The sequence below is a fragment of the Rattus norvegicus genome, chromosome 9 (assembly GCF_036323735.1).
Source record: "Rattus norvegicus strain BN/NHsdMcwi chromosome 9, GRCr8, whole genome shotgun sequence".
NCBI classification, from domain to species: domain Eukaryota; kingdom Metazoa; phylum Chordata; class Mammalia; order Rodentia; family Muridae; genus Rattus; species Rattus norvegicus.
In genome coordinates, this window is record NC_086027.1 from 20,564,315 (window position 1) to 20,582,750 (window position 18,436).

The following is an 18,436-nucleotide window of genomic DNA, read 5'->3' on the forward strand; positions in this document are numbered from 1 at the left end:
CATTGTAAGTGTCACATGAAATATTCCCCGCTTGGGCTTCCTTGGGACAATCACAACCTGCCTTTCTGTGCAGGGAGGACATGTTGAAATTGAGTGACAGATGCTTCTCCCCTGGCCTCTTCAGAAGCCATCATAGCTACTGGGGGCATATCACTTAGCATCTTTTTTTTCTTTTTCTTTTATGTGTATGGGTGTTTTGCCTGCATATATGTCTGTATACCACATGTGTGCCTGGCTCCAACAGGATCCCTTGAAAGAGAGGCCATTGCTCTTAACCACTAAGCCATCTCTCCAACCTGGACCCCACCCCCACCCCCCTCCTTCCCTCTCTCTCCTTCCCTCCCTCCCCCTCTCTCTTTCCTTTATTCCTTCCTTTCTTTTTTTAAAAGATTTTATTTATTTTATGTATGTGAGTATACTGTCACTGTCTTCAGACACACCAGAAAAGGGCATTGGATCCCATTACAGATGGTTGTGAGCCACCATGTGGTTGCTGGGAATTGAACTCAGGACCTCTGGGAGAGCAGTAAGAGCTCTTAACCACTGAGCCATCTCTCCAGCCCCTTTTCCTTCCTTTCTTTTTCCTTCCTTTCTTTTTTTTTTTTTTTTTCCAAAACAGGCTCTTTCTGTGTATCTGGGGCTGGCCTTTTTTTATAAATTTATTTTTTTTAAGATTTTATTTTATTGTATGTGAGTACACTGTAGCTGTCTTCAGACACACCAGAAGAGGGCATCGGATCTCATTACAGATGGTTGTGAGCCACCGTGTGGTTGCTGGGATTTGAACTCAGGACCTCAGGAAGAGCAGTCAGTGCTCTTAACCGCTGAGCCATCTCTCCAGCCCCCGGGGCTGGTCTTTAAGTTCATATATATTCTGTCTCTGCCTCCCAATCCCAATTCTGAGATTCTAGAAATTAAAGCTGGCTAGCATCTTCCACATGGATGTAATTAGCTGCTCTCCGTATTCTTTAAGGAGTCTTGGGGTCAGGGCTGGTTAGGGAGAAGCTGCCTCGAAGACTCAAAAGAGATGTGTCAGAGAAGATGATAAAGACCCTCTGACCAGATCAAACTCCCCATGCTGCTGCCTAAGAATTGACGATGGCGTGCAATTCTTGTTGGATTTTGGCGGTACTAGGGGTTGAACCAGAAACCATTAAACTGAATCATTTCAAGTAAGTCTATCCCCCCTTTCTCCTGTGAAGTGAATTGTAAGGCTCATGCCTCCAGAGGCTGTGCAAGTTCAAAAGGAGCCACCAATCCCTGTCCGGGTAAGGCTCTCCACTGCAGAAATTCTTAGCATTTCTCTTCTTCCCACCCAAAACGTATCCTTCTTGTGTGGGCAGGAGCCCCCACCTCCTACCATTCCCCAGGGTTGAGATTTCCCCCTCACCAGAATCTCACATCCTCATGAAAATAATCTGATGTCTCGTTATCACTTAATGGAATGGGGGGAGCAGTCCTCTAAGAATGGGACCACGAGTGGGTTCTGGCCTATGGAGGCCTAGGGAGAACCGAGCACTTCTGAAACCAATTGGCACGGGGACAGAGAGGTGGTGCAGGGGCGTCGAGCCTTTGTGTGTTTGCATGTTGCTGTTATAGATGTCTTTGAATTGATGCCTAAGATCCTTCTGAATGCCGTGCTTAGAAATCTTCTGGGGAGAGAGAGAGGGGCCAGGGCCAGGTCAAGGGTCCATGGAGCACCAGACCAGGTGGTCTGCTGCAGGCCTACAGGAGCCCTTGGTGCCAAGGGCACCACCAGAACCAGACTCCAGACAGGTTCCAGATGGTCACTTGGGCCCTGAATGAGTTGCCCCTACCCCTGAACCGGCAGGCCCCCCACGTAAGACGTCACTATTTAATTAGCTGTGTCTGATTAACCAAACTTGGCATTAGACTCCTCTTGCCCTCATCTTTCCCAGCTCCGAATCAATGGCTTTGATATGCTAATTAGGGAGTAATTTAATTTCAAAAGGCCGCAATTAACAAGGGTGTTGTGGACATGCTGTAGTTAAGCGGAGTAATCTAATTTGCATTAGTAACAAGCAGGGACTAATTAGAAGCTTAATTAGACACTTAGATGGCTCTTATGTTTACCTTCTTAATGAGATGGAGTGGGCTCTTTGGTTCTCTCCGTCTCTCTGTCTCTGCCTCTCTGTTAATCCTTCCTTTTGGTCATGGTAATAGGAAGGCGCATTGAATGAGGCTTCCTTGCCAGGGCCTGGTGGAAGCATTGTGATGTCCCCATTCTCCTGGTAAAAGGTGAAATGGAGAAAAAGTGTCGTGCGTAGTGTCTCAGGTCTGTGGATTTGTCACCGCTGGGGTGGGATGCTGGGAAAGGTCTGGGGCTAGACGACCCTGTCTAGTTTGCTGTCTTTGAAGACTGGTTCCTCTTTCAGAGTAAGCCCCAGGCGTGTGGGGAAGAGAAAAGGATCTGAGTGAGGTGGAGGCGGGCAGGGACTGGGAGTGGAATGGCTGTCGTTAAGAAGCACAAGATGCACTTGGAGGTCTAGACCTATAATCAAGGCTAGTCAGGAGGCTGGGGCAGGACAGGCACACATTTAAGATCTGTCTAGTTATAGAGTGGGTTCAAGGCTAGTCTTGGCTCCCTTGGGGAAACCCTGTCTCCTACTTTAGGGGGGAAATGTGTTTTGAAGGGTTGATGTGGTAATAATACCCTTGTCTGACATACATAAGAATCAAGACTCAGTCTCCAGTACCGTATGGAAAGGAAAAGAGACACACAGAATGACAGACACACAGAGGAGGTCTTTCCAGAACACCACACCCTGTTGGGGCACCCATCCTTCTTCCTTTCAGTGCCTAACATAACATTTGCAGAATGGAGGGTGTGTGTGTGTGTGTGTGTGTGTGTGTGTGTGTGTGTGTGTGTGTGTGTGAGAGAGAGAGAGAGAGAGAGAGAGAGAGAGAGAGAGAGAGAGTATGCTTTTCCACCCTGGCTGCAAAACTGTTGGAGGTACCCACTCGTGCCTGCATCCCACTCTGCAGGGTCTGATTTAACTGACCATGGGTAAAGAGGAGGAGCGGTTTATTTTTAAGGCACCATCCGTCCCTCGGAAGAGCCTTAAACACCTTTGTTTGCTTAGGATTCTTTTCACTCTGCCAGAAGCCAGGGCTGTGTTTTCTTCACCTCTGTTTGCCAAGATTACCACTGCAGAACAAGGCCCACTCCCACCTCTGTTCTGGGGTTTGAGCACGCTGCACAGACTTAGGGTTGGGTCCTTATGTGGGGCTGAGACTGTCTGGCAGAATGAGCTGTAAGGATTGGAGGGAAATGGCCCCAGACGTTTCCGAGCCTTCAGGATGAAAGGTCAAATCAGTGGACACATGAAATCAAGAGCTTTAAAGATACACAGTTAAAGAAGCTGGGCGGGGACGCCACAGGTGGGAGATCTGAACACCTGGGCAGTGGAAGCAGAAGAATCAAGGGTTCAAGGTCATCCTCGGCAGAATCGCCAGTTTGAGGTCAGTAGGATTTTGCAGGACTGTGTCTTTGTAGTCAGGAGATTCTCGGGAGTTCCAGGCCATCCTGGTCTATCCAATAAGATCATGTCTCAGGAAACAACAAAACCAAAATGAAGGACAGAGAAGGTGAAGAAGAAGAAGTGATTGTACCTTCTTCTAAGCGAACTGTAGCGGATCCTGTTTTCCTAAGTGAAGGTAGGTGATGTTCAGGTCTCAGACTCTGGGGCTAACGAAATAAACTCTGAGGGCTTGAGAGATAGAACTTGTTAGGTAGACCGGGCTGACCCCAAGTTCCCAGTGACCCTCTTGCCTCTGCCTTCTAAGGGCTTGGATTACAGGCTTATGAAGCCAGACCTGGGTTTTTGCTTTTTTTAAGACAGGATCTAACTGTGCAGCCTGAAACCTCATCCTCTGGCTCAGCCTCCCCAGAGCTGTGATTATAGGCATGGACTACCATACCCAGCATGCATCCTTCCCTCCCAGAATACTATACCAAGATGTATGTCTGTTGCTTTTAGCATTAGAAAATAAAAGTTTCAAAACTTAGTGGAGGACCCTCCTCCAGGAGATAGACCCTCCTCCCCCTCAATGCTTCCCAGTCAAAGGCTGTGTGGGTAAGGTAAACTTTTTAATGGGTCATCCTTGCCCTGCCCCTGAGAGGCCTAGAGTTGGGGGCAGGTAGCTCTTAAAGTGCCACACATCATTTAGGGAGGGTCTTTGGATTGGTGCTCAGCCATAGGCGAATGGAGAAGCTGAGATGTGGGCCTCTGATCCACAGATGGGAAGGTTCCCGTGTTCCAGGAAGAAAGGAACTTGGGGACAGGTTTGTTTTGGAGATGAAACCCAGGGCTTTGCTCACTGTGGACAACTGCTATGTACTGAGCTGGGTCCTCAGCCCTGAGTGGCATTATACTTGTGGGTCCTACCTTAACTTTTCTCAAAAGCTGAACAGAGAGCTGGAAGAAAGGGACCGGGCGAACCTTTAAACTGCTACAGGCCCTTTGGGAGTCTGGAACTGCTTTTCTCTGATGGTCTCCTTTGTGCTCGACGTCTTATTTGATCCTTGGAGGGGAAAGTTTACCCGTCCCAAATTGAAGATCTGGACACCAAGGTTCAGACTGGTGACCGCTCTGTCCCATGTCATGAATCGTGCCAGGAAAGGGTTAGCAGTAGGATGGCTGCTTGTTGAGGTGGCTGTCCTGCTGAATCCTCCCTACTCCTGGTAGCCTGCAGCCTGTGAAGGTCAGAGCTGCACTGAGAGAGGCCGTGCCTGGGTCCTTGACTTGAGATGCACACTCAACTGCCTGTAGGACCAAGGTCGATGGCTCCGAAGAGCTATTTGCTGTCTGTTTCTTACTAAAGATCCGTTAGCGGGATACTCGGAAAGGACTAGACCGCTAAGGGCTCCACACGTCACCCCATGTCGTGCGCATGCGTGTCTTTGTATGTGCCTAGGAAATGTCACCGCGTCAGAGACCCGTAGCGCTAGAAAGGTCTGAACCCAGTAGGCTCTCTTTTGGGAGATGAAGGCCTTTGCGTGTGCTTTTGGAGCAGACAAGCTAGAGTGTGCCTGACCAGGCCTAGTCATCCATCACCGTTTAGCCTACGCATGGTTCAGCAAACGAAGCTTGCCCTTACATTTGAGGCAGAGCCCCACAAGCGGTTTTATATGCTCCAAAGACACTGTGCGTATATATGAAAGTCTCGAGGATTAAAACCATCATGTGTCTATTTAAATTAGAGCCCCATTTATTCTGTGTACTCACGTCAGACAGAATTCATCTCAGGTGAGAAGGGCTATGTATCATTTCTCTCCCCCTCTGGGAATGTGAGCTCCAGAACTGCAGGTTGAAGCCTACTCTAGGCATACCCAGCCCGGTACACTGTCATGGCCTAAATGCTGTTTGAGACTATGGGTGAAGTACCATTGTTAGTCCAACACCCTTACTTCTGGCTGGCTAGCCGAACACAAGGAGAGACACCCCACACACACACACACACACACAAGCGGCCACACTTCAGAGACAGACACTCAGGAAGACAGGAGAGGTCTTGTTGCCACCAGTTGCCTTGGCTGAGCTGAGTCCTTTCGGACTGTTCAGAAAGAACTGCCCTTCAGGCTCTTGTGGCTAGATCTAAGTTTTTAGCTTAATTGGACCCTAAGTGCTTGTTGAGTGAATTCATGACCTTAGTGGCCCATCAGATTGGACCACGGGAAATCTCTTCGCTGAAGTTTGCTCTGGTCCTCGGAGCTCTACTGCCTTAGACAAGCAGGTCAGCATCACTGGGGATATTCAGGCAATACAGATTAACCATCGTATTCAGACCAATAGAATTAGCCTCTCTGATGGAGTTCAATACAAGCACGCTGAAGTTGTGGCTGATTCCCGGGCTCCTTCTCCTCTATGGCATTAGGTTTTAGGACCGTCTCTGTACCCTTGGCAATCAGTTTCCTCGGCTCCTTTTGGAGTTTTAAGTAGACAACATTCACTTTTACTGACCTCAAGTGCGTTCAGCAAGTTTTTGTGACCCACAGGGCTGCAGCTAGACTTAAGTATCAGGCTATCCTCAGGGCCACGATCTGCTTCGGGGGGGGGGGGGCACCAGGACTCCGGGTACAGGTGACTCATGGCCACGCCCCCATCTGCCCCCTCGCCAGCTGCCCGTGCGCGCGCTGCTTCCCCGCGGACGTGCGCCCCGAGAGCGCGCTGAAGCTGCGCGGTTCCCTCCCTCCTTCCCTCCCCCGCGGGTAAACTCCGGGCATCCATCAGTCTGTTAATTGCACTAATTAGAGATCGCGGAGGTGTTAATTGGAAAACCCTGGTATTGTGCCTGTTTGGGGGACGAAAACGTCAATAAAAATTAATTGATGAGTTGGCAGGGCGGGCGGCGCGGGTTCGCGGCGAGGCGCAGTGTGTCGTGGCAAATGTTACGGCTCAGATTAAGCGACTGTTAATTAAAACGCGGTGGTAATTAATACTCCCCACGCCATATGGGCCCGCGAAAAGGCACAAAAGGTTTGTCCACGTGTGGGGCTCTGGTGTCTTCCTCTCCTCTTCCTCAAAGCACCTCAGTGCCCGGAGTGCCCTTTTGGCCCCTAGCTAGGTGCAACTCGTCACTTCCGGCAGGGAGGGGACAGGGCGGACCCTGGCTGGTTCAGAGAAGGCATTGCTGTCTTCGTTCCCGCTGGGGTGCGTCACAGAGGCAAAAGCCTCAGGGAAAGTGGGAGCCTCAGATGGCCACAGAGTTCCCCAAAGTGAACGAAGGGTCTGTGGCTTTGACCTAGCTTTCGGACGATGCCTGCTGGAGCCTCGGCCTGGCTATGGCTCCTTACGTGGCCGGACTTTACCAAGGGAATCTGAAAAATGGGAGACTAGGGGGCCTCCAATTCCTGGAGCACACCCACACCATCTAAATTGTCCTCCACTACCCAAAACGACGTATAGTGGGAGAGTAATCTGGGAATGCTCTGGTGAGAGAGCCTAGTCTTAGCAAACTTTAGGGAAATTTTAAAAGATTTGGTGTCCACTCCTTATTGGCTTTTTGAGGGAGGGAAAGGCAGAGCCTGTTGGCTGCTAACTTACCATTCAGCTGGGGTTGGACTTGAACTCCTGATCCTCCCTGCTGACCCTTCTTGAGTGCTGAGATTTGGTAGCACACACCAAGCTCTGGGGGTGGGTGTGTGATTATTGTATGAGGAGTAGCACAGTGGTGTGTGTGTGTGATTATTGTATGAGGAGTAGCCCAGTGACTTGCCCAGGCCACACAACTGGGGCTAAATAATTTAGTCTCGTCTTTACTTTCTCTTCAGCTGCAGATGTTGAGTTACGGATTGTTGCGGGAAGGGATGACTGTGTATTTAGAGGGAACAGGAATATGTAAGGTGGGAGTGTAGGAATGAAGGGGTGGCCAGAGCAGCCAACTAGGATCCATGTTGGGTGGAGCCTTTAGGATAAGGGACTGCGTCTGTGCACTTAGTGGCATCCTGGTGGCTCCCAGCAGCACCCAAATACCACTAGTTTCATATCCACCAATTGCCCTAGGGACTTTTGCCACTCCCCTACCCCCAAATCTTAGGAGCTTCCGAAACCACTTTCTTAAGGAGAGAAGGGAAACTGAGGTCCAGAGATGTAGGAAGGCAAAGGGCTCTTGGCTGACTTGTGACTGAGTTTAGGCTGCCATCTCTCCTAGTTCCTAGGCATTGTAACAAGTCACATCCCAGCACCCCATCCCACTGAACCCTCTAGTTGGCTGGGCCCCAGACACCAGTGCCTGTTCACCCACAGAACAGCCAACTTTGTTACAGCATCCTGCAGAGAGGTGGGTAGGAGGCCTGAGGCTGTTGGCTGTCCGCCTCAGCCTTAGAGAGCAGGTGAGGATTCCTAGAGGGGCTGGTGCTCGTGGGTGGGTGGAAACCTGGAAGCAGGTACATTAGGTGTGTGTCAGCAGGCAAAGGCCACGAGAGAAGGCAGAGCCCTCCATAGGAATGGCTGCTATTCATCCACAGCGCAGAAATGACTTTTTCAAATGCATATAATCTCAAGCATGCAAATGAGAGGTTTGCTTCACCCTGTTCAATTCGAATGATCGGCCCTTGAATAGCTATTATTACACGGTACACGGCCACCATTATGTTGTTCACTTGGTTTTGCTATAGTCCTCCTGCTCCCAGAAACAACGGGCTGGAGGGGACAGGTCTGTTGGCATCCTCTCTTGCAGTCTCCCTTTTCAAAACTTGCTGTTAGAGCTACAACTTCGCTGTGTTCCTGCGAAGGTTGGAAGGGGACCACTTTCCCTTCCCTGGGGGAAGTAGCTGCCAGATTCTCTTTGCTTTCTCCTCTGCGTGCTTACACCCCTGAGGCGCTAGTCTTTGTCCCCTGGGGCCCAGGAGTTCTCAGATCTCAGAGCAGCTAGTCTGGGATGCTGAGCTGGCAGCTGCTTTCTACCCCAGCAGGGCTGGAATCAGAGGAGCCGGAGAGCTGAGTGGGCAGTGGGCTCCCTGCTGTCTTCCTATTTCCTCACACCCAGCTGAGGCACAGGCCTGAGTGGGGGAAGTTGCTCCTGTAGTTTGAGGGGTGGGTGGTTTCAGGGGAGGGGGCTGAAGCCCTGGGCTGTGGTGGGTGGAGGCCAGAGCCCACCCCATCCATCAATTGGTAGCTACCAGCCCTGGGGCTGACACTGCCATTAAAGGCTTGGAACCAAGTGCTTAATCTCTTCCAAACCATCGCCCCCATACCCTAACCCTGCTCTAGCTCCCCTCAGAACTCAGGAGTGGGAGCCACTGACAGGAGAACACAGTGAGACTAAGGCCACTTCAGCTGTATGAGGATTCCCTCTCCCAACCCTTACAAGAGACAGTTCAGAGTCAGAAACTGAGAAGACACCCAGAGCAGTGGCGTGGCCTCTCTGCACCCCCAACCCCCTCCCACTCTGCCTCCAGCAGGGATAAAGACTGAGCAAGTGGTCCAGGGGGGCAAAAGAAAGGCTTAAATGTAGGGACGAGAGGCAGAAGCTACTGGGAGGCAGAAGCTACCCTGGGAAGAGGAGTAATTCAGCTCCCTCCTACAGGTTCCCTAATTTGAAGGGCCTCCTCCAATTGGCTGAGAGAGACAGTGGGCTCAAGGGGCTTGATTGCTGTGTGATGTCAGACAGACCTTTAACTTCTCTGAACTCATCATCTCTGCCCTCACAATTAGGTAGATGGAGAGTGGTTTGGGGGGGGGGGGGTTAGGGAGGGTGTTCCTTAGGCAGGTGCTCTGAGTGTCTTGAAAGAACTCCAAGAGACTAGGACTAAATACTTTTGACAGACAAGGAAACTGAGATTTAGAGAATTTGAGACGTATGTTAAACCAGAATCCATAGTGGGTACCAACTGTTCCCTTTAGGGTGATTATTCATGGGGTAATAGAATATAGAACTGGAGAAGTGCTTTGTGTCTGTGTGCCCGTGTACGTACGTACGTACGTGTGTGTGTGTGTGTGTGTGTGTGTGTGTGTCTGTCTGTCTGTCTGTCTGTGTGTGTGTGAATGTGTGTGTGTGTCACTAGTTGTGTGTCACTAGTTAGTGCTGGTTAGGGGTGTAGCTGAGGCAGTCTTACTGTAGAGCTCTGGCTAGTTAGGAATTTGTAATGCTTCTGGGTCGGTTGCAGGCATGCACCTGGGGTCAAAGGTATACACACTTCTAGCCTCAGAGTGGCTTTTTATGCTAAACGTCCCCCATCTGAGGTCTGTATGTCGAGCTGGTGAGAGGTTAGACTTCTACAACTAAGGGAAGGGAACTGAGCTCTCCCTGTGCCTCCCTGCTCCAAGCACACCTCTCTGGAGAATTCACAGCCACTCCATGTCACCCATACCTCAGGAGAGGGATTTAGGCCTTCACACTCAAGCTTTGAGTAAAGGGATGATGGCTTTTAATTAATTCATTTGGACTTTTTATTTTTCAGATTGTGTGTGTGTGTGTGTGTGTATGTGTGTGTATGAGTGTGTGTGTGTGTGTGTGTGTGTGTGTGTGTGTAGATGCTCACTTGTGTGGGTGTCTGAGGAGGCCAGAGAGGTCGTCAGATGGCCTGAAGCTGGAGTGATGACAGGCAGTTATGAACACTCCTTTGTGGGTGCTGGGAACTGAAAGCAAGAGCTGTTACCCTCTAAGCCATCTTTCCAGCCCTGTGTTTCTATGTTTGAGGCACAGTCTACAGTAGCCCAGGTTGGCCTGGAAATCCTCCCACCACACCTCCCAAACTGAGATTATACACAGGTTTTTTTTTTCCTTCTTTCTTCTCCCCCAACCCCACTTATATAGACCGCTGGATGGGAATGGAAGGCAAACCCATACTCTATCCTTAAATTACATGGGGCAGGGCTTGCTAGGACTTGATCTAGGGAATCCAGCCTGCCGAGCCTTTACCTAAGCCTATACCCTCAGCCTCCGTTTTCCCATCCGTGAAATGGGTGTTAAGTACAGACCTCACTGCGCTGGCGAGGACGACTCCCGTGCTGTGTGTAGTAAGAAATAAGATAGAACAGCTGCTTTGGTAGCTAGGCTAAGGGCTTAAGACTTGATGGAAGGTGAGAGCTGGCGCTGAGGACAGCTGGTCTCCTGTGTCGTCTATGTCTAGGGACTTCTGTGACCTGGGGAAAGCAGTTCCTGCCCCCAGGGGACTCCATATCTATGTAGGAACAGAAGCAAGGGCCATTTACTGGTGGAAAAGGAAGAGATTTGTTAGGTCCCAGCTATGAGGAGAGACTGAAACAGGTTTAGGACCCCGAGGGAAGAAACAAGGGCTCACCTCCTACCCTCCCCCATTTAGTCTTACTGGAAAGGGGAAATGGGAGATTGCAGGGAAGAAGCCTCGGCTTCAGTGTGTTGCTGGCTGCCCCTCATCCAGGTTCCTAAGGAAGGGATGGCACTAAGAGGGTCTCAGGAGGAGCTCCTGGGAAGTTGAGGAAGAGACACCCCAGAACGGGAGTGGGGGAGGTGGCTGGTGGTGGTGGGGCAGCTTTCAGTTGCAGTCCCAGGTAGAACCTGCTCTGCCCAGCTCTTCTTGAGCCTCAGCCCCTCCCCCATGTCTCCACTCCAGGTCCCGATAGAGCGGCAATGATGGTGGAGTCTGCATCGGAGACAATCAGGTCGGCTCCGTCTGGTCAGAACGGCGTGGGCAGCCTCTCTGCGCAGGCTGATGGCGGCGGTGGGGCCGGGACCGCAGGCACGGCCCCGGCTGCGGGCAGGGACGCCTCAGGCAGGGAAGCGGCCAGCGGAGCTGACAGCAACGGCGAGATGAGCCCCGCGGAGCTTCTGCACTTCCAACAGCAACAGGTAGGAGCAGGCTGACCTCCCCAGGCCTTTATCCCCGCACCCTCTGGGGTCAATCATTGCTCTGTCTCGCCCAGCAGCCTGGCTTTCGTAAGAAGGGCCAGCCTCCAGGGCCTTCCCTATGTGTTTCCTGTTCTGATGGCTAGCCTGGGCCTGAGGAGCTCTAAGTGGTACTGGGAGCCCAAGTTTATGGAGTTTGAAATAGTCCCAGCAAAGCCATAAGGACCGACAGCCGCCTGGCCAGCAGGCTTTGAAAGTCTGTTTTGAGTGTGTGGGTGTCTTGGCTCTTGTAGGCGTGTGGCTGGGAAAGTGGCTATATTAGCAGGGTTGGGAGAGGTGCTGTGCACACTGGAATGTCTTTATTTCTACTTTGAGCCATCCGCTATTCCGAGTCTACTTAGGTCCCTGAACCGTGCTGTGAAGAGGTTGAACTTAAGGCACCGATGGCCAAAGCATCTAGAAGAGGTACTAGGAAAGCAGGAGAGAGGCAGTCGCATGCATACATACATGCATGCATGCATACATACATGTGTATATACTACATACATACATACTACATACTATATACATGCATACATACATACATTCTTATTAAGATTTATTTTTATATCTTTAATTATGTGTATGTCTGCATTTTGCACACTTGTGAGTTTGGATGCCTGCAAAGGCCTGAAGTGTCAGGTATCAAGAAGCTGGAGTTATAAATGGTTGTGAGCAACCTGATAGGGGTTCTGGGAATCGAACTCAGGTCTGCTGGTTGAACAACAAATATTCTTAATATTTGTTGCCACCTCTGCGGCCTGGGCTTGTTTTAAAGGCTCACACTAGGACCCCAGTGTGTGTTCCCTTTCCTCTTCTATGACTGAAATGTCCGCCCTGAAGGGCAGCCCCGAGAGTTCAGGCCCGGCCTCTCTGAAGCTGTGGGGGCATTAGGTGGAGAACACAGTTATGGATGAACATGGCCCCTTGGTCCCAGCTCCACCCAGGGGTTAGAGTGGAAGGGGTCACACTTAAAGAGTTCAGAAGAACCAGCCCAGCCAGCCCAGCCTTGGGGTCTTTTCTGATTTTGCCCTGGCACTTAGGGGCTCAGGGGGGAGGGTGGAACAGGAGAACCCCAGATGTACCTCACACCACCCTTCTCTGCTCTGTAACCAGGGCCTTCATGCCTCCTCCAGCCTTCTCTCCAACCCAGGCTCCTAAACCACACCACACCACATCCCCATAACACCCAAGGCTTCAGGCTTTAACTGAAGGTTACTGGTACTGCAACTGATGAGAGGGCTTCAAAGCAGGGACAGAAAGAACCCGTCCTCGGTCTCAGCAGGATCAGAAGCAGACAGGTATGACACTCATTCAAGTAGGTGTGAACAGGTTGAGGACTTACAGGGTTCTGTGAGGGTTGCTTGCATATGTGCGTTCCTGCGTGTGGAGGTCAGCGATGGATTTAGGGTGCCTGTGGGGTTTTTGGTTTGTTTCTGTTTGTTGGTTTTGTTTTGAGACAAGGTCTCACTCTGTAGCATGGCTGGCCTGGAACTCAGAATTCCTGCCTCTGCTGAGATTAAAGGAGTAAGCCACCGTACCTGGCATCTTTTTTTTTTTTATGTTACATTTGTGAGTATGTGTGTGTGTCTGTCTCTGTGTGTGTGTCTGTCTGTGTGTGTGTGTGTGTTTGTGTGTGTGTCTGTGTGTGTGTTCATGAGTGTGTGTCCATGTGTGTGTGTATTTGTGAGTGTGTGTGAGTGTGTGTATATCTGTGTGTGTCCGTGAGTGTGTGTCTGTGTGTGTGTCTGTGTGTGTGTGAGTGTGTGTATATCTGTGTGTGTCCGTGAGTGTGTGTGTATCTGTGTGTGTGTATATCTGTGTGTGTGTCCGTGAGTGTGTGTGTGTCTGTGTGTGTGTGTCTCTGTATGTGTGAGTGTGTGTATCTGTGTGTGTGTCCGTGTATGTGTGTCTGTGTGTGTATATTTGTGTGTGTGTCTCTGTGTGTGTGTGTCTGTGTTTGTGTGTGTGTGTCTGTCTGTGTGTCTTTGTGTCCGTGAGTGTGTCCGTGTGTGTCTGTGTGTCTGTGTGTGTCTGTGTCCGTGACTGTGTCCGTGTGTGTGTGTGTCCATGTGTGTGTCTGTGTGTGTGTCTCTGTGTGTGTGTATATTTGTGAGTGTGTGTCTGTATGTGTGTCTGTGTGTGTCTGTCTGTGTGTGTCTGTGTGTGTGTGTCTCTGTGTGTGTCTGTGTGTGTCTGTGTGTGTGTCTGTGTGTGTGTCTGTCTGTGTGTGTCTGTGTGTGTGTGTGTCTGTGTGTGTGTCCATGTGTGTATGTCTGTGTGTGTCTGTGTGTGTCCGTGAGTGTGTCCGTGTGTGTGTTCGTGTGTGTGTGTGTGTGTGTGTGTGTGTGTGTGTGTGTGTGTGGTGTTCACATGCCACAGTGCATTTATGAAGCTTTGGAGAGTTCTTTTCTACCATGTGCGACCGAGGGATCAAACAGTCTTCAGGGATCTATGGTCCTTGGGAGTTGGTGGTCAATCTCCTCTCCCTTCCTAAGCAGTCTCTGTGGGAAGAGACCCACTGAGTCTGTGCTTTCTGATGGAGCAGAATCCTATTTTTTTAAATATCAAAACCTAACCAAACCTGGGCTGGAGCAGTGACCCAACAGTTAACACCACTTGTTGCTCCTGCAGAGGCCTTAGGCTTGGTTCACAGTACCCATGTGCAGCTCAACTCCAGCCTCGGGGATTTGGTGCCCTCTTCTGGCCTCTGTAGGTACCTGCACTCATAATTTAAAATAGACATAATTAAAAATAATTCTTAAAAACTGTACTCCTAGAAGTTTCCAGAGGCCACGTGTTTCATATGACTGTTTTGGGCCCCACTACATCTCTTTGCAAAGAGAACTATTCAAAATTTCAGTTGTGGCCAGGGGTCAGAGCATCCGCCTAAAATAAAAACAACATAGGACCAGCAAAATGACTCAGAGGCTTGCCACCAAGCCTGACAACCTGAGTTCAATCTGTAGGACCCACAAGGTAGAAGGAACTCACTGATTCCAACAGGCTGCCTCCTGACCTCCACATATGCACTGTGGCTCCTGTATGCATATACATCCTCACAAAATAAATAAATGAAATGTAATTTTCAAAAGCAAAATAGAAGGCTTGCCACGAGGCATAAACACAGGCCTCTGGGTAATGGGGGAGATGTTTGGGTGGGAGAAGGAAGGACCATCTGTGCCAATCAAGTTTCTGGGCTCTGCCCTATACACAGGCCACGACTTCCCATCACAATTCCATGGTCCAGTTGTTCCCGTTTGTTTTAAGTACCATCCCAAAGTCCTGGAAAATCCTGTATCGCCTTCACAAATAAACCGGGATGGGGATATGGAGGCGGGCAGAGACCTGTTTTATCCATTTGGGCTCACCCTGGGGGAAGTGCCCAGGGCCAAGGAAAATATGTGAGACTTAAAAAAGGAAGGTTTCATTGGCTCTAAGACTGACATTTTTAACCAAAGTGAAACCACAGTGTGAGGGTCGTTCTCCCACTTCTAACAGACAAATGGGGGCTGTGTCCCTACCCACCCCTCCACACACACAGATGTTATGTTATTATTGGTAGGGTAAGCAAGATGGAGAAAAGGAAGTTGCTCTGTTGGGTCTACCCGCCTTTCAGCCACAAGCAGGAAGTCTGCAGAAGACAGCTTTTGGATTTGCCCTGTGTTAAAATGTCATTAAGTTACCTTGCCCTCCCTGGGGCGGGGGCCATGTCATTCCCACATCACAGAAGAGGCAGCACAGACAGCTCCCGGCTGCCTCCTGGCTCAGCACTCCCTCCTTGTGGCTCCCACTACAGGTACCCAGTCACCTACATGATGTGGAAGGAAGAGCTCCTCACACACAGTAGGTGCTAAACCAGCGTGTGCGTGCTTGGCGAGTGTGAATACTTCTTGCCTGACTGTAAGGGTCTCTCTCTTTTTTTTTTTTTTTTTCTGGAGCTGAGGACCGAACCCAGGGCCTTGTGCTTGCTAGGCAAGTGCTCTACCACTGAGCTAAATCCCCAAACCCTAAGGGCCTCTTAAAACAAGAAAAAGAGACAAGACCCACTGGGTCATTAGCTGAGTGAACGCAAGCTCCTGAGGGCCATAGTGGATGAAGAAACGCAGCAGTGGAAAGTTGTCCCCAGGCTCACAGCGTAGCGCTGGGGCACCGGTGTGCACCTACATACACACTAATAAAAACATTAACTAAAGAATGCAGAGGGTTGGGGATTTAGCTCAGTGGTAGAGCGCTTGCCTAGCAAGCGCAAGGCCCTGGGTTCGGTCCCCAGCTCCGAAAAAAAGAAAAGAAAAAAAAAAAAAGAATGCAGGAAACAAAAGCAAATTTAAAGCCAAGTGTAGTTACACACGCCAGTAATCCCAGCACCAGGAAGCTGAGGCCAGAGCACCTCAAGTTTAAGAACCGTCTGGGCTACTTGGTGAGACCCTGATCAAACCTCAGTGGTCCTGGGGCTCTGGAGATGGCTGAGTGAAGACGGTGCGTACGTGAGAACCTGAGCTTGGATCCCTGGCACCCACATAAAAGTTGGATGTCATGGGACAAACCTATAATCCCAGCATAGCGTGTCTGGGTGACAGGGAGAGAGAGGAATCCCCCGATATGGCTGGCCACTTAGTCTAGTTTAAACTCTAAGCCCCAGGTTCAGTGAGAGACACTGTCTCAGTAAGGTGGGAATCTGCGCCTGCAGGGCGAGGTGTGTGTGTGTGTGTGTGTGTGTGTGTGTGTGTGTGTTACAATTTAAATACATTGCACACATGTCCATAACCCTTGAAGCGTAAATAATTAAAAAAACAGTAATGTGATAAAGCAACGGAGGAAGATATCCCACTGTCAGTTGCTGACCTCGACACATGCACCTGCACAGGTGAGCATGCTGGCACACACGTGTGAACATACACACACACGTGTGAACACACATGCACACACATGCATCCCTGCGGAACATGGTAGTACAAGAAAACACAGAGGCTGGATGCCAAGAAAGTCAAGTTCGTCCTCAGGCACCCAGAGTTGGAGGCTTACATGAATCCCTATGTCAGAAAAAGGGACACAGGGAGGACTCTGCCCGCTGCCCTAAGTGGCCACTCTTGGTGCCTGCTTAGAGGCAGAGAGGTTTGACAGAATAAGTCTGCAGGTCACATTTTGCCCTCTTGCCTTCCAGGGTGTCCCAGCCCAGATCCCTTTGTCTGTGGGTCCCTGTCTGTCTGCTGTGGGTAAACAAATTGAGTCCTGGCCTTTGGGAGTAATGAGTTGAGAGACAGCTAGACAGGGCTGGTCAGACGGCAGGCAGGCAGGCGGGCGGGCGGGCGGGCGGTGACAGGACCTTAGGCTGGAGCAAACAGTAAGGAAGAGGGCAACCACATCACTTCAGAACAAGAGCGGGTGCTCCTGTTTCCATTGCAACCCCAGGCTGTGACCTTGTTTAAACAGAGGTGAAGGGACATCCCGGCTTAGCTGCCAGGTAAGTTCTGGCTGCACTGAGTCTCTTGCTGTCCCAGTTCAGTATTTCCCAGAGCCTTTATTAGTAACAGAGTCACTGGGGTGCCAAGCTCTGTTGTTAACTCTAGGGCTTTCCTCACATCAGTTGCTACACTCTCTGCGGAGACTCGATCCTCTGATGGTGGTGTGGGAGGACTTTCAGATGCTTTAGCAGAAACACTAGGGCAGGGGGTGAGGCTCAGTCGGTAGAGTGCTTGCCCTACATACACAGTGCCTCGGGTTCGAGCCCCAGCGTAAACTGGGCACGATGTCACAGGCCTGTAGCACTCATACTTGGAAGGTGGAGACAGAAACGTAAGAAGGTCAAGTTCATCCGCCACCTTATGGAGTTGGAGGCCACCCTGAGCGAGGGACAGTGGAGCCTTATTTTGCCTCTGCTACTGAAAATGCTGTGTGGACCCACAGATACCCTTTGGGTTTAGGCTGTGAGAGGTGGGCCCCTGGTTTTGGAAGAAGGTCTTAGACCTTCTTGGTTTGCTGTCAGCCAGCTGGACTTGGAGCCAGGAAGGCTGGACTGGCAGGATGGGGATATGCAGAGCCTCTGGCCATCGAGCTGAAAGGCTCCTGGGCCCCTGGACCCAGCGGTTCCCATTGTCCTTGGGTTGCAGGGGTGACAGGTCAGGGAGGGTCACCAGAGGGTTGCCTAGCGGCTGGGAACTCCCACTGCAGTTGCCACAGCAACCGGGCCAAATCCCACCCTGGTCACATCCTGTGAGGGAGATTCAAAAGGGTGGGGGGGCTCAGCACAGTAATGGGCTTTTAACTCACCCCCTCTGAAGAGAAAGAGGTGGGGGTTGGGGAGGCAGGGGGTTGGGGGAGGGGAGGAGAAGACTAGAAAGAGTCTTTCCCCCATCTGGCCCTCTTCTGCCCAAGCTACTTAGAAGGGCTGGGTGGAGAGGGAGCGTCCAGAGGGGATCAGCCCCGCCCCACTGCACACAGGCAGCCAACAGTTGTCTGAAGGCTTCCTGCTGGTCAGGGGCCCCCGTGTCTTCTGTACTCCAGCCTCATGCCCTGGATTCCTCTGTGTCAGCCTGGCCCCTGTACCCAACTTCTCTTTGTCCAACTGGGGATGGACTTCCTCCCCAGAGGAGCTGGGGTATAGGGACAGAGACTGCCCAGGGCGAGGAGCGCTTCGGAATTGTACTTCAGCGCAGAAGTATATGGGGAAAGACTGCCCTCCGTTTCCTGAATTAGTAAGCCAAAGGTCATCCTCTTGCCAAGAGGTAGCCCCTTTAGGAGAGAGGAAAGGGCCCAAGGCCTGGGTGAGGGCCCCCCTTTCACGGCAGAGGGTTTGTCCCCATTGAGGAGGATTGAGGGGCTAGAGGAGGATTTGTGGGATCTTTTTTTCACCTGAAAGCAAAGGGCTTAGGGTAGGGTTGTATCCTAGCCACCCATAGGGCTCCCCTAAAACCTTCAATGGGAGCTAGTGTTGCTCTGAGATGCTCTTATAGGAGTCCTGGGGAAGGAAGGGATCTGCCAGTTTGTAGTCTAAACCCAGCCCCCTGTAGAATTAGCTGGGGCGAGGCAGTGCAGACAGACCTGCTTCCAGAGAATTCTACAGCTAAGACAGAGAGAGGACCTGACTGTGAACTACGCTCTCCAC

General features: G+C 50.9%; 1 protein-coding gene across 6 annotated transcripts in view; it reads left to right on the top strand.

Moving 5' to 3' along the window:
- Foxp4 (forkhead box P4) overlaps positions 1–18,436 on the top strand; it is a 56,698-nt gene that overhangs the window by 8,045 nt on the left and 30,217 nt on the right. For all 6 annotated transcript variants that reach the window (NM_001389210.1, XM_039083810.2, XM_008766868.4 and 3 more), the window contains exon 2: positions 11,060–11,295. In NM_001389210.1, coding sequence (NP_001376139.1) covers positions 11,077–11,295 — 219 coding nt within the window. In that variant the 5' untranslated portion in view covers positions 11,060–11,076. The remainder of the gene's footprint in view (positions 1–11,059; positions 11,296–18,436) is intronic.